At 49.1% G+C, this 15,341-nt stretch overlaps 3 protein-coding genes across 3 annotated transcripts; 2 read left to right on the forward strand and 1 right to left on the reverse strand.

The window, feature by feature from the left end:
* Window positions 1-1,377: 1,377 nt before the first annotated feature.
* Window positions 1,378-3,392, forward strand: AA0111_g8239 (High-affinity glucose transporter; the record flags this gene model as incomplete). The annotated part of the gene is made up of 6 exons (XM_028654664.1): window positions 1,378-1,544; window positions 1,592-1,928; window positions 1,978-2,441; window positions 2,489-2,558; window positions 2,612-2,850; window positions 2,906-3,392. 6 exons carry the CDS (start codon window positions 1,378-1,380, stop codon window positions 3,390-3,392), a joined length of 1,764 nt encoding a protein of 587 aa, XP_028504284.1.
* Window positions 3,393-4,334: 942 nt separating this feature from the next.
* AA0111_g8240 (hypothetical protein) lies at window positions 4,335-5,307 on the reverse strand (the record flags this gene model as incomplete). The annotated part of the gene is made up of 2 exons (XM_028654666.1): window positions 4,335-4,901; window positions 4,954-5,307. 2 exons carry the CDS (start codon window positions 5,305-5,307, stop codon window positions 4,335-4,337), a joined length of 921 nt encoding a protein of 306 aa, XP_028504162.1.
* Window positions 5,308-7,637: 2,330 nt separating this feature from the next.
* On the forward strand, window positions 7,638-15,242 carry AA0111_g8241 (Lovastatin diketide synthase; the record flags this gene model as incomplete). Its single annotated transcript, XM_028654667.1, has 2 exons — window positions 7,638-13,043; window positions 13,104-15,242. 2 exons carry the CDS (start codon window positions 7,638-7,640, stop codon window positions 15,240-15,242), a joined length of 7,545 nt encoding a protein of 2,514 aa, XP_028504163.1.
* Window positions 15,243-15,341: the final 99 nt, after the last annotated feature.

A 15,341-nucleotide genomic window follows, 5' to 3' on the forward strand; every position in this document is an offset into this window, starting at 1 on the left:
TTGGTTTTGTCTCTCTCGCGAGTACTTGCTTCCGAGCCATCTTTTCCCGAGAGACTAGCCTCTATGATTTTGAGACATCAACCACATCGGGCTCTGTGACCAATGAGGCCGTCTGATCGACTGAGACCTGCAGCGTCGTACTTGTCGTTCAAGTTGCCGTAGGGCAACTTTTCTCGGGATACGGAACTCCTCTCTTGACTGCAATACGTCTCACGAACTAAAAAGTGTTCTCCGCCAGGTCTGTGAGTACACTGGCCTGTCCTGCGATTGACTTGAGTAGACCACAGCAACTTCTTCGCGATATGAGCTCTACAGCTTCCAGAGCACTCGCCGAAGTTTGCATTGATGTTGCTGCATTATAAAGCGTCGCACTGGACAATACAAGATCAAGAAATCGAGCCTCGTAGGATCGCGATACAAGGGAGCTCCAGAGTAACCACACGATCAGCCTGATGGCCATAGCCTGGGGGCGATCAGACGCTACCACTGCATTGCAACGAGAAGTTACTAAGTTGTTATAATTATCGGTGATGAAATTGGTGTAACGGTTGCTTTACCAGACATGGAGCACACTGACCGAACTAAACCTTGGACGTCAGATACTGAACCATCGACCACTCAGCGATTACACCAACAAGGCCTCGTTCTGCTTGGCGCGGATGGTTTCTCGATGAGATTCGTAGTTCTGGTCTCACAAGCACTGTTCAATGGGTTGAAGGTGTTTTGCCACCCGCACCGGAACCCAGCGGAATGCCAGGATGCATCTCACTAAGCTTTTCTGGAACAACCAAATGCTTCCATATGTAAGCTTTTCCAGGAGCCATGCTTGTCAGCAAACCAACAATGACGTCGAATATCGCGATGACCGGACATACCTCGGATGATCAGGTTGCGCAATCACCATGAGGTGCTTCGGGCAGAGCCTCCATGTTGAGACTACAAGGCCGATATCCAGGGACACGAGACTTAAAAATACCAATTGACCAGTAGGGAAAAGCTCGGCGGCAGTCACGATTACACCCATCCGCAGTGTCCCTTGCCTTTGAGCGTGGTTTGTCGAATCATCATCAGTCGCGTGATATCCAGGTAAACCGAGCGACGAGGATTACCATCATCCGCAACCTTCCGCCCCACAGTCCTCTCCAGCATCTTCCAGTCCCTCGTCAGCTTCTGCTCGATCTCGTGCCCATGGGGTACAACGGGATGCAGTCAGCCTGGAATCTTATGGTTCCGTTGCCGAAGATTCGTCGAGTTTATAAGGTGAGGCAGTCATGCGACTTGATGCCTGTCACTTCAGTGGTTACTTGAGCCTCAGTGGTTACTTGAGCCTCAGTGGTTACTTGAGCCTCCTACTATTCACCAAAGTTTACCGCAACAATGGACAAGATCAAGTCGAAACTAACCAACCCGATCAAAGACTGGCGACGCAGAAGCTCTGTTGATGTTGGCGAACATGAGGGCTATGATAACACACCGCTCCCGAGATTGACATGGAAGGGGTTCTGGATGGGCATGTTGGTATCGATGGGTGGATTTGTCTTTGGGTAAGTTGCTTCCACTACTACCACTTTCCTCCAACTCACGCTGTTAGTTATGATACCGGTCAAATCTCTGGATTTCTTAGCATGGTGGACTTCCTCAGACGCTTCGGCCAGAGACATGATGATGGCACGCCATACTTTTCTAATGTACGCTCCGGATTGATAGTCGGTTTGCTGTCTATCGGTACGTTGTTCGGCGCATTGATTGCAGCGCCGATTGCGGACTGGATTGGAAGGAAGATGAGTATCATCTGGTGGTGTGGCATCTTTTCCGTTGGCATCATTGTGCAGATCGCAGCAACAGATGAGTGGTACCAGGTTATGATGGGCCGATTTGTTGCCGGTCTTGGTGTTGGTGCGCTGAGTTTACTCGTGCCTATGTACCAGGTAAGAAAAATGCCCCCGACGATGCGTAGCCACTACTGACAACATCTAGGCGGAGACGGCACCTCGACACATTCGCGGTGCGCTAATTTCTACTTATCAACTATTCATCACATTCGGTATCTTCCTCGCCGCGGTGTTTAACTACGCTGCCGAGCGCCATCAGTCCGGCAAGGCGGCCTCGTGGCAAATCACTCTCGGTCTGTCCTTCGTGCCTGCCGCTATCCTCGCTGTTGGTATATTAGCCTTTTCAGAGACACCTCGATTCAATTACCGAAATGGTAAGATCGATGAGGCTACTGCGACCATGTCGCGGGTATACGGCGTGCCAACCAACCATCATAGCATTCAGCTAGAGCTCGAGGAGATGAGGCTCAAGCTTGAAGCCGAAAGCAAGATTACCAACGGGCCGATCCAGGAATGGCTGGGTATGTGGATGGCGCCGAAGATGGCGTACCGGTTGGCGATTGGCATGGGACTGCAAATGTTTCAACAGTTGACAGGTGCAAACTACTTGTAAGACACCATTCCGGGCTTGTTGAGTAAACGCTGACCTTGCAAAGCTTCTACTACGGCACTGTCGTCTTCGCTGGCACCGGTATCAAGAACTCGTTCGTTACGCAGATGATCTTGGTATGCAAGCTCCCCCTGCGAAGGCCATCCGCGAATGTGCTAACATCTCTCAGAACGGTATCAACTTTGGCGTAACCTTCTATGGCCTCTACATTGTCGAACACTACGGTCGACGCAAATCGCTCATCGCCGGCTCAGTCTGGATGTTCATCTGCTTCCTCATCTTCGCCTCTGTCGGCCACTTCGCGCTCGACCGCGACAACCCGGAGAATACCGAGAGTGCTGCCACAGCTATGATTTGCTTTGCCTGCTTCTTCATCTTTGGTTTCGCAACAACGTGGGGTCCAATGATGTAAGTCATCTTCCTGCTTCACGATCCGTTCCACCCTACTAACATGACCACCCAGTTGGACAATCTGTGGAGAACTATATCCTAGCCGCTACCGCGCAAAGGCAATGGCTCTATCGACGGCATCGAACTGGCTCTGGAACTTCCTCCTCGCCTTCTTCACACCTTTCATCACCGGCGCCATCGACTTCCGCTACGGCTACGTGTTTGCCGGAACTAACATCCTCGGCGGCCTCATCGTGTACTTCTTCGTCATCGAGGGCCAGGGTCGCACGCTCGAAGAGATCGACACCATGTACTTGATGGGCGTGAAGCCGTGGGAGAGCGCGAAATGGGTCGTTCCTAGCTTGGACGAGATGAGTGGGGACGTGAGACAGAAGCTTGAGGCGGCGAACCCGGAGCTGGCGCTTCAGAAAGAGACTAATGGGGGTGTGCATGCTGAGGATGGTGGAGCGAGGGGTGAGGAGGATGAGGCGATTCGTAGGAGTGTTATGAGGGATGGGAGTGATGAGGGACTCAGGGAGAAGTCCGAGACCGATGTTTAATCGAATCTCTGGGCATGAGGTGGTTGTTTGGATTACCTGGGTGAAGCAGGTTAATTCTCTACTGGCTGGCATACATAATAAAGCTCTAATATCCAAATCTCTGTCTTTTGTTCTCTAAGTCCTGGGTTCGGGTTTGCTTTCCCTAACTCAATCGTTGATCGCAAGGTGCCGACTGATAAACGCGAGCGTGCCGTGAAAGCCTTGTATGGTAAGGTTTGATCAGTCCAAGACCCCAAACAGGATAGCGTTTGCGCAAATAAGCCGCTCACGTCAGCCTTGTAGGCGCTAAGGATCTGTGTTGTAGTTCAGGATGTCAGATCTGCCAGTGTAGAAGCTACATCGCGGTACACTCATTATTCGAGTCAGCGGAGATTAACAGTAAGGGCAGCTAGCTACCATACCCAGCATCTACAACCTAGTAGGGAACAGTTCCGGCGAATGAACTACGTTCACAAACATCAGCGCGATTCTGCAAAGACGAAGGAATAGCACTCTTCGGGGACTTCGACCTACATTACCCAACGTAGTAAGACCCAGAAACCAGGATTACGGACCCAGAATCTGAAGAGCTCATCACGACGATGGGAGGCTGTGGCCCGAGCAACGCTCTCCTACCCAGCACTATCACATTCGAAGAGCTAACACCGTAGTTCCTACGATGCTCCGACAGGTCCCTAGTGGCTGGCCCACCCGTGGCTAAACCTTGTGGCTGTGAAACATCGTGGCAGATCGGGCGTTGACCCGTCCCGGGCATTAAGCGGTCAAGCTCGGTAAGTTTTGATGGGGCAGATTGAGCATATACCTGTACGAGGCACATGACCGTCCGCCACGGTACGTCATCGAGTCTTGGAGCTGTGAAGTCCATATGTCGCCGTTCCCAACTACTATTTTAACTATTCTACCTCGTACCAGTGGATTTTATCGCATGTTCTAGCTCTTGTCTCACTCAGTGCTCTGATCCGTCTCACGCGGACTGCTTATCTCATAGCCTTTCATGAATAGGCTTGCAATGAGCGCGATCCCTGAGAATACTGCCACTACAACCCAGATGTGCATGAGTGCGTAGACGAAACTTTCCTTCAGCTGCACCTTCATCTCATTATCCGGCATTGCTTTGATAATCTGAACCAATCCAACTGCATCCTTAGAGTACTCCTTAGCTCTGTCGGATAGGAGCGGTATTGACAACATCTTCTTTTCTAACATGCTTTGAAAGATGATGCCGCCGATTGTTACCCCAAAGGTCTGACCAAGAGCTCTCAAGAATGTGAACATATTGGTTGCAAAAGCCTGATTTTCCACCGATGTAGATGCCTGAACACCAATCATCATTGCTGGATAAAGGGTACCCATCCCAATACCACCAATAAGGCTGATCGAGACCCATACTGCAGATGAAGTATCGGCCCTGAGTAAGACGAGAAGGCTCATACCAGCTACCGAGAAGCACCATCCCAACCAATTAGCCCATATGTATTTTCCTGTTTTCGATATAACGATACCAGTAATCTGTTACATGGTCAGTACACTATAGCAATGCTTCTGAGGTATATTAACATACCATAGCACATGGAGCAAGAGTCAAGGTCCAAGGAAAAATGGCCACCCCAGCCATGACAGGTGACATACCCTTCACTGCCTCGAAATACAATGGTAGGTAGAAGAGAACTGCTGAGAGAATGAGACCGTATAGTACCGTCAGCGTGAGAACGATCGCTGCAGATCGGTTCTTGAAAACACTTGTACGAATGAAGGGGTTCTTTGCCACATACTCCTGGTGTGCAGCAAGCGCTAAAAGGCCAGCAGTACAAATGAGCAGCGGTACAAGTGTATGCCACGAGCTCCACGGGTATTCGATGCCACCACGGCTGATTGAAATAAGAAATCCTGTCGTTGATGAAAGAAAGAGACTCATTCCAGCCCAATCTAGATCTCTCAACTTTCTTACAAAGGATCCATCTCTCTCGTCGACTGTTAGAAATATCGCGATCGATATTCCACCGATACCGATAAAAGGAAGATTGATCCAGAAAATCCAGCGCCACAACGTTTCCGTTGCTAACGCGCCACCTAAAATTTATTTTATCAACGATGTCCAGAACAGGGATGGAATACAACCCACCAAGCAAAGGGCCAGAGACGGTGCCGACTGACCACATGGCGCCAAGCAAACTAAGCCACTTTCCCCGCTCTCGTAGAGAAATCTTGTCAACGACTATCAATGCCGTGACACATATAATGCCGCCTCCACCTGCACCCTGAATAGTACGACCTATGAGTATGGTGGTGAAGTTGACAGACGCTGCGATTACAACTGAGCCTACCAAAAACAGCAATAGGCTGAAATGAATTAACCATTTTCTCCCGAATATGCCCGAAAGCGACCCCAGAATTGGTTGGAAAATTGTTGATGCAAGAAGAAACGAAGTGCCACTCCAGAATGCCTCGACAGCGGAGCCTGCCACAGTTTTCGTGATTACCTTTGCTTTTTCAGTTGTCGCTCAAGAGGACTAGAAGCAAAAACGATTCCGTTTGAGTGGTGAGACTTACTGGTAGTGCTACTGCCAACGATGTAGCATCGAGAGCAACCATGAGCATGATGACACAGAGACTCCCGAATGCAGCAATCAGATATCGTCTAGATTGAACTTCGGCTTGTGTAGGAGTATCTTGTGAAGGAGTTCGAGGGACATCCCTAACGAAGGTAGTGTTTTTCCTACCCATATTAAAGAGCTATGGGAAAAATGCTGTCAGATAAAGGTTACACAAGTACGTGTACGAAGAGAAACAGTAATAACCTGAAACATGTAAATGAGCATGTATTTAGAATGTAGTGAACATAACATTTGTATCAACCTTGCATCAAATGATTATGTTCGTCCTAAATGAAAAGTTTGTTGTAAGGTCTGGGCGTACATGAATCTAAAAAGAAACATGTGCTGCATGAGGCGCCATGGTTGAGAACGACTGTTAAAAAGCACAAGCTAGCCGCCCGCCATATCGATACACTCGTATCCACCCACGGTCTAACTGCTGCTCTTCAAATCGTGGCGATCACAACGAGGCTTTACATATACTCTCGATTATTTTGCTCAATACATGTGTTGCAAGTCTTCATCTGCTAACCAATAGGTTATGTGTTTATTCTGTGGTATCACCTTAGATTTCCGTATAGAAATTCCGCCAAAACCTACATGACGAGGTGGAACTTGAGGAACATGTTCCAGGCTAATGCCTTAGTGGAGAAGCTGGACGCTTGGCATTGATGATCGGTGTGCTTAGAAAGCAGGTTGCATTCTCCACATTCTTTGCCGGGCCGCGGGGTTGCGTTAGTGAGTTATCCATTCTGCTCATTGTATTATAGCCGTCCATCGGATGCCAGTATTTAGGCTTTTGACATACTCTTCAAAGAAGTTGTAGCCCAGGCCAAAGAAACGTCCAGTCTCAGTTTTGGTGGCTATCCCATCAAAATCAAGACAGGTCTCTTCATTAGCTCGAGATCCTTTACTGGTACCTGGCTTCAACCCTCCAATTGCTAAAGAGCTACAATATCATAAGCAACACGGAGTATTCCGTTAGGGCAAAGCGAAGAGCTTTGATAACTAGCCTTCTTAGTAATAGTAAATTGTAGCAAGCAAATACAAACGGGGTCATGGTCGATGGTGGTTCTCTCACATCTAAAGCTGTCGACTGCGTCAGATCGACAAAGCCATTGTTATGCACACCACTCGCCTAACCGATTCTTACGATTCTTCCATACTCCTAATCGCCTATCTCAGGAGATGCGCTCTGATCACTAGAAAGCGAGACCCAAGTAACAGCCCTGTAGCACATAAATTCTTGCACAGCATAGACATAAATATACAGATCCTACTGCCGAGTTGCAGAATTCCCGTGGACGACAGGAAAACTCAATTCGTCACGGCGGGCTCTTTCTCATTTACTTTCTTCTTTCGGCCCCCCCTCAGCTAAGCATGCTATTGAGGTTGTGTCACGGCGGACTCTTTTTCTTCTCTATTATTCTTTCGGCCCCCCCTTCGGCTAGACATGCCATCAAGGTTGGGCTACGGGAAAAAGTACTGCTTGAGTTGTCAGCTTATGGCTGTCCTCTGGAGTAGTTAAATGCTGCAGTGATATCATTTGATTTACATTTCCTGCTTTCCTGTAGGAACCCAAATTATGCAAATTGCTCACTTTTAAGGTTATCAATTACGTCAAGAGCTATTCACCTTTGAAAGCATCACCATGGAAAAATCACCCGAGCCGATCGCCATTTGTGGCATGGCTCTTCGCTTACCAGGCGCGCTCAAAACACCCGATCAGTTTTGGACACTGCTCACTGAAAAGAGAGACGCTCGTGCGCGTATCCCTATCGAACGCTTCGACGCCGAGGCATTCCATTCGGTCTCGGGAAAGTCAGGCTTCATCAACTCGCAATATGGCTACTTTCTCGATGAAAGTGCTGAAGTGGGCGCCATCGATAATTCTTTGTTTCGCATGTCGCAACAAGAGTCTCAAAGCATGGATCCTCAGCAGAAACTCCTTCTTGAACTTGCAAGAGAGTGCTTCGAAAGCGCAGGGGAGGTCGACTGGCGCGGAAAAGATTTCGGGACATATATTGGATCCTTCGGAAACGATTGGGCAGAGGTAGTCACGAAAGATCCTTTGATGAAAAGCATGTATAAGATTACTGGCCACGGCGACTTTATGCTTGCAAATCGAATAGCTTACGAGTACGACCTTAAGGGTCCAAGCATGACTGTGCGGACAGGATGCTCGGCATCCCTCATTGGATTGCACGAAGCGTGCGTTGCTATTCGAAACGGAGATTGCAGCGCAGCTCTGGTTGGTGGATGTAATTTGCTTTGGAGTCCTGACACTATGTCCGATATGTCAGAACAAGGTGTTCTCTCACTTAACTCGTCTTGCCGAACATTCGATGCAGATGCAGACGGGTACGCTCGCGGGGAAGCTATCAACATGATCTACATCAAGCCGTTAAGTGCTGCTATCAAGGACAAGAATCCTGTTCGAGCCATCATCCGTGGTTCTGCTACGAACGCAGATGGGAAGACGGCGGGATTAAGCCTACCCAGTTCGTCAAGTCAGGAGGAGATGATTCGCAAGGCGTACCACGCTGCCGGGATTCCAGAATCTGACATCAACCGGACTGCATTCGTGGAATGTCATGGAACCTCTACCCCCACCGGCGACCCCATCGAGGCATTAGCAGTGGGAAATGTGTTTGGGAATAGTGGTGTGTACATTGGGTCAGTTAAGCCAAACGTGGGTCATTCAGAGGGTGCTTCAGGAATTACATCCATCATCAAAGCGGTTTTGGCTTTGGAGAACCGCATCATACCACCAAACATCAAATTCAAGACTCCAAATCCGAAGATTGCATTCGTCGAAAAGGATCTGAAGGTTCCAGTTGATTGCGTCACATGGCCTGAAGACAAACTCGAACGAATCTCGGTCAACAGCTTTGGCATAGGTGGTGCAAATGCTCATGTTATCCTCGAATCTGCCGCTGGATATGCCTCATCCCAGGAAACTTTATGCGGCAACTCTTCTCGAAAGGAGCATTGCACCCACGCTGTAGAAATCTCCCACAAAAAATCTCCGGATGTGACCAGCTTGGAGCGAGAGATTTCGCCTCTTGACCCAGATTCGACGGGATCTCTTGAGTCGAGCAAATTGATCCTCATCACAGCAAACACATCAGAATCGCTGCAAAAGCAGATACAAAATCTCCAAGTCTATGGATTAACCAATAGTGAGAGTATTGATGACATCTCTTACACGTTAGCTTGCCGGCGCGAGCACCTCGCGCATCGCGCCTTTGCGGTTGTGCAAGACATGTCCGTCCATCCATATCCTGGTGTGTCTATCGCTGGAATTCCTCCGTCAAGACTGGCCATGATATTCACCGGTCAAGGCGCACAATGGCCACGTATGGGTGTTGAACTCTTACGGTCCAACGCTGCCTTTGCCTTTTCGATCGAAAATATGGACCGTGAGCTTAGCAATCTACCAGTGCCGCCTTCCTGGAGCATACGGGAGGAATTGGCAAAAGGCATCGACTCCAGTAATCTGGACCAAGCTGCAATTTCCCAGCCGTTGTGTACTGCTATACAAGTAGCCCTTGTAGACGCACTCGCTGATCTTGCAATTAGACCCCATTCTGTGCTTGGACATTCTTCAGGCGAGATAGCTGCAGCGTATGCGGCTGGCAGAATATCCCGTCGAGCAGCCATAATCATCGCATATTATCGAGGGATCGTATCACAAGCCGTGACGCGAAGTGGCGCGATGGCCGCAATTGGCTTGAGCTGGGATGAGGTGGCCGCACATCTTCCACGGGGTGCTGTACTTGCATGCAACAACTCGCCCGCGAACGTCACCATCTCTGGGGATAAGACAGCTGTACAAGAGGCAGTGGAAGCTATTCAAAACCGCAATCCCGAGGCTTTTGTGCGTATGTTGAAAGTGAACAAGGCGTACCATTCGCATCATATGCTCGACATTGGGGGCGAGTACCAGGAGATAACGGCATCCTTTCTGCAGGACGAAGTCCTTAAATCTGGAACATCCTTCGAAGTAGATTTCTACTCCAGCGTTACAGGAGGACTGTTACCAGCTTCCGAGCACGTTGATGCCCGATACTTTCGTCGCAATCTCGAGTCACCGGTACTTTTCTCACAGGCTTTCAATGGTCTCTTGACTGAAAGCAAACACGCTATAGACCGTACCTTTTGTCTTCTTGAGATAGGTCCTCACAGCGCGCTCTCAGGACCACTCCGGCAGATCCTAACCCAAAACTCACTCAACTGGCCATACGCGTCGTGCCTTCAACGGGAAAAAGACTCGGACAAGACATTTGTCTCAGCTCTGGGTACTCTCTGGCAGCACGGGCTGAATTTTGACCTGCATCGATTAACGAACCCGTCCAACGCTGCCAAGGTCCTTAAAGACATGCCGTTGTATCCCTGGCATCACGATGGGCCACACTTGCTTCACAATCGCATTGTTCAGGCTTGGCGATATCCAAGATTCCCGCATCATGAGCTTTTGGGGTCATTGATACTGGAGAACACGGAAGATCAACCAAGCTTCAGAAATGTACTCCAACTTGAACAAGTTCCTTGGTTACGAGACCACAATATCCATGGTGACGTGGTACTACCATGTGCGGCATACGTCGCTATGGCTGGTGAGGCCAATCGGCGACTGCACCTATCAGATCAGAGCAACAAGTTCCTTGGATTCTGTGTAAAGAACATGGTAATTGGCACTGCGATGATTCTAGAAGAGAACAGACCAGTCGAGATCATGACATCATTAAGAAGATGGAGAATCACGGATAATCTGGAGAGTAGTGGATGGGATTTCACAATCTCATCGTATTCGGGGACTGATTGGATCAAACACTGCTCAGGCTCCATCGAGGCCATCACTTCTTCACCCCCTTCTCTACCAATCACTGAGGACGTTCTTCCGCGTAAAACAGACGCTGCTAAATGGTATCAAGCCTTGTGGCATGTTGGAGCCAGGTATGGGCCTTTCTTCCAAGGATTAAAGAACATTGAGTGTACACCAAACGAGCAAGTTGCGAAGGCTATCGCTTGCGATAACACGCCGACTGAGTGTGAATCGCATTACTTGATCCATCCAACAACAGTCGATATTTTCTTCCAAACAACGGCATTAGCTGCATGCCATGGGAAAGGACATGCAATGGAGAGAATGAGTGTGCCCACATTCATCAAGCAGATGGACATCTATAACTGTCCAGGCGATCTCCAGGTGCATACCTCGGCACAATCCCTGGCACATGGCAAGATTCATGCCCAGGGCTACGCTATTGGCACCGATGGGTCTCTTGCCATGAGACTAGACAAGATCAAATTGACTCCACTGGATGCAACAAGTGAAACTGATCCTCATGCTGGAGCTTTGATGACCTGGGACTTGGAGCCTAGTTTCACGACCATGTCAGCATTAGTTGAGCATGACACTGAGGCAGCAAAAAACGGATCAATTATGCAGGAGTTCATCTCCCTACACATTCAGAAAGCACTAAAGCAAGTTCAAGACACGGAGCCTGCATCCGAAACGATGCGCAAGTATGTCGCTTGGATGAAGCGACAATCGATTCCCGATACGTTGCGATCGCTTGAGACTGTCACGTCCGAAGTTAAGGTTGGTTCAACTTCGTCGATCGCGCACGCGATAGAAAAGATCACCAACAACATCGTCAAGCTAGTGACGGATGAGATATCACCATTGGAGCTTCTTATGGCCGATGATTCCTTGGCTAAGATCTACGAAGACGCCAAGTCAACGAACCGAGCACCCTACATCAAACTTCTTGGACACCAGAAACCGAATATGCGCATTCTTGAGATTGGAGCTGGAACAGGTGGTACGACTCGCGAATTCCTTTCGGCTTTGGTGAATACTTCGGACGGAGGTAAATTGTGGTCCAGCTACACATACACCGACATCTCAGCAGGATTCTTCAGTACTGCAAATGAGAAATTCAAGGATTTTCCATCACTTGAGTTCAAGGTTCTTGATATCACGAAAAACCCAATCACGCAAGGGTTCCAGCGTCATCATTACGATCTTATCATCGCTACCAACGTTATACATGCAGTCCCTAATCTCCAGCAAGCTTTGCGTAACGTCCATACTTTGCTGCAGCAAGATGGAACATTTTACCTTGAAGAGCTTTGCTGTGATGTCAAAGGAATAAACCTCACCATGGGTATTCTTCCTGGGTGGTGGTTGGGCATGGACGATGGGCGTGCTGATGAGCCATATGTGCAGCCTGAGAGATGGAATCGTGAGCTTCGAGGGGCGGGTTTCGCAGGTGTAGTTGATTACATGTTGGATGCACCTCGGCCACACCAGACCCACGCATATATGATATCACACCCTATGGTTGAAGATGTCCTACCCAGACCTATTACTCTGCTGTTCGATGACAGCACAGAACATGTGGCCAGGAGTCTGGACATCGAATTGTCTCAAAATGGCGTGTTCGAAACTGTGCTCCAGCACTGGGACTCAGGGACAAAACTACCTAAACAAGACTTGATATGTTTGCTCGATGTCAACGAGCCATTCTTTGCGGGGATTGAGGCTTCTCAATTTGATAAGTTACGCCATATGCTGGCCCAAGTTTCGGAGTCTAAGGATGGCATTCTCTGGCTTACTCGCAGCTCTCAGCTCAGCTGTGAACATCCCCGGTGGGGTCAAACGCCCGGAGCTATGCGCACCATTCAAAAGGAAACAGAAACCGATATAGCAATCTGCGAGATTGATCGGCCGAACAATTCAAGTTGGAAGGCCGTGACAGAAATTGCGCAAAGGTTTTCTCGCCGGCATCTGTCGAGCCAAGATTTAGAGCTGGAGTACTCAATTGAGAATGGCAAGGTATACGTACCGCGAATTTACCCCTTGAACGTCAATTCGGAGCTGCGCAAGCCTTTGATCTGCCCTTCCACTACAGAGAGTGTCGAACTAGATCTAACACTCGGAGCGGCAGGCAGGCTTGATACGCTTCAATGGGCCACGCGTTCCCGCCAAAAGCCAGGCGATAGCCAAGTCGTGGTTGAAATCATGGCCACTGGACTTAACTTCCGGGTAAGATCCAGATACTGTTACATGCAGTCGTTAGAACTCGACAAAAGCTTACTGTTTTAGGATGTGCTGATCGCTATGGACCTCATCGAAGTACCATCTCAAGAGCTCGGATTGGAAGCTGCAGGAGTAATCCGGGCCGTTGGAGCAGGGGTTGAGGATCTAAGAATAGGTGACAGAGTTATAGTCATGGGTGGTACAAGTCTTTTCACGACAGAAGCGCTCGTACCCAGCATCAGTTGTTGGACGTTCCCAAGTTCTCTGTCCTTCCAAGAAGCTGCGACTATGCCTTGCGTACTTTTGACGGTCATACATGGACTGCTAGAAGTTGGTCAGATGCGCAGTAGTCAAACCGTCCTCATTCACTCCGCATGTGGCGGAGTTGGTCTTGCCGCAATTCAACTATGTCGGATGGTCGGGGCCACAATATACTGCACGGTCAGCACAGAAGAGAAGGCTAAGTTCCTGGAGAACGAGATGGGCATACCACAGCATCAGATCTTTGACTCGCGCAGTCGATCTTTCGTAACTGATGTCATGCTTGCCACCAGTGGCGTTGGAGTCGACATCGTGCTCAACTCACTTTCGGGTGAGCTTCTCCATGCATCTTGGGAATGCGTAGCGGAATTTGGAAAGATGATCGAAATCGGGAAGCGAGATCTGTTAGGGAATGGGCGCTTGTCCTTGAACCCTTTCGTTGAAAACAGGAGCTTTCATGGCGTCGATCTTGCACATCTTTGCGAGATTCGACCAACAGAGCGACGAAGGCTTTTGAAAAGGATGATCGAACTTTATGAGGAAGGGCATGTTAAACCCATCATCCCCATGAACATCTTTCAAATGGACGAGGCCGAGCAATGCTTCCGATACATGCAACAGGGTCGGCATATCGGTAAAGTCGTCCTTTCTATGGGAAATACAGGCAATCAGCCAACCGATTCCCTGAGCTTGGTGACGACATGTCCCAAGCGCAAGGCCACGTTCAAGTCAGAGGCCGCCTATCTGCTCGCAGGTGGGCTCGGTGGTCTAGGTCGCATTGTAGCTAATTGGATGATCGAACACGGAGCACGACACCTTGTTTTCCTTTCTCGAGGTGCCGGGGACAAAGAAACAGACCAAGCTTTCTTTAGAGAACTCGAAAGCCAAGGAACCAAAGTCACGGCAGTCAAAGGGAGCGTCGCCATCGCTAAAGATGTAGAGAAGGCTATTACAGCTGCGACTGCCCCTGTGTGTGGGGTAATGAACCTTTGCATGGAGTTACAAGATATGGGGTTCTACCAGATGACACATGCCGCGTGGAGCGCAGCAAATGATTCAAAACTCAACGGGACATGGAATTTGCACAACGTGTGTATCTCCAGAGGCATAACTCTCGATTTCTTTCTTCTCTTTAGCTCGATCTCGGGTCTCTTTGGTAATCTTGGACAAGCCAATTACGCGGCAGGAAACACTTTTCTCGATGCTTTCGTACAGTATCGGAATACTCTCGGTCTGAACGCTTCTGCCATCGATATTGGTCTGATGTACGACCACGGATATATCGCAGAGAATCCATTGGTGCTAGAGCGCACACGACTACAAGGAGGTTTTGGAATCCGCGTACCACAACTACTGGATGCTATCACGCTCATTTTGAGTACTCCTGCGGCTAAGTTGATAGACGGAACGTCACGAACGTGTAGGTCCTCAATCAGTATTGGCGTCAGGAGCCAAACGTCGTTGAAAGATCCTTCCAACCGCGTACTGTGGAAAAACGACCGGCGGATGGCATATTACAACAACCTCGACTCATCTTCTCAGCCTTCTTCTGCCTTGGGCTCTGGCGAGGATCCTCCTACCCGCGCAATCAAAGAATTCATCAACCAGGTCCTCGCTGAGCCAACGATTCTAACACAACCCGATACCCCTGTCTTTCTAGCACGACAAATTGCGAAGAAGATTGCGATCATGCTTCTTCGGCCGCTTGAAAACAAGGACGATAGTGAGATTAACATCTCTTGCTCACTACAGGACGCTGGTTTGGACAGTCTAGTTTCTATAGAGATGCGAAGCTGGTGGAGGATAACCTTTGGCTCTGAGATTACCATTCTGCAGATGCTCGGAGTCAAGAACGTAATGGCACTTGGCGAACGAGCGACTGAGGGGTTGAAAACTAAGTACACAGAAATCGAGACAAAGCTCCCCTCAAGAGCAGGTGTTTGATTATTACCTACCCTACCCTAGAGGATGTCCTTGATCTTAGTAGGATCAAGCTGTTTTGTTAGGAGCGATAAGGGAGCGATAAGAAACGAGGAGTGGGAT

The sequence above is a fragment of the Alternaria arborescens genome (genome assembly GCF_004154835.1).
Source record: "Alternaria arborescens strain FERA 675 chromosome Unknown contig_20, whole genome shotgun sequence".
In the NCBI taxonomy this organism is placed as follows: Eukaryota; Fungi; Ascomycota; class Dothideomycetes; order Pleosporales; family Pleosporaceae; genus Alternaria; species Alternaria arborescens.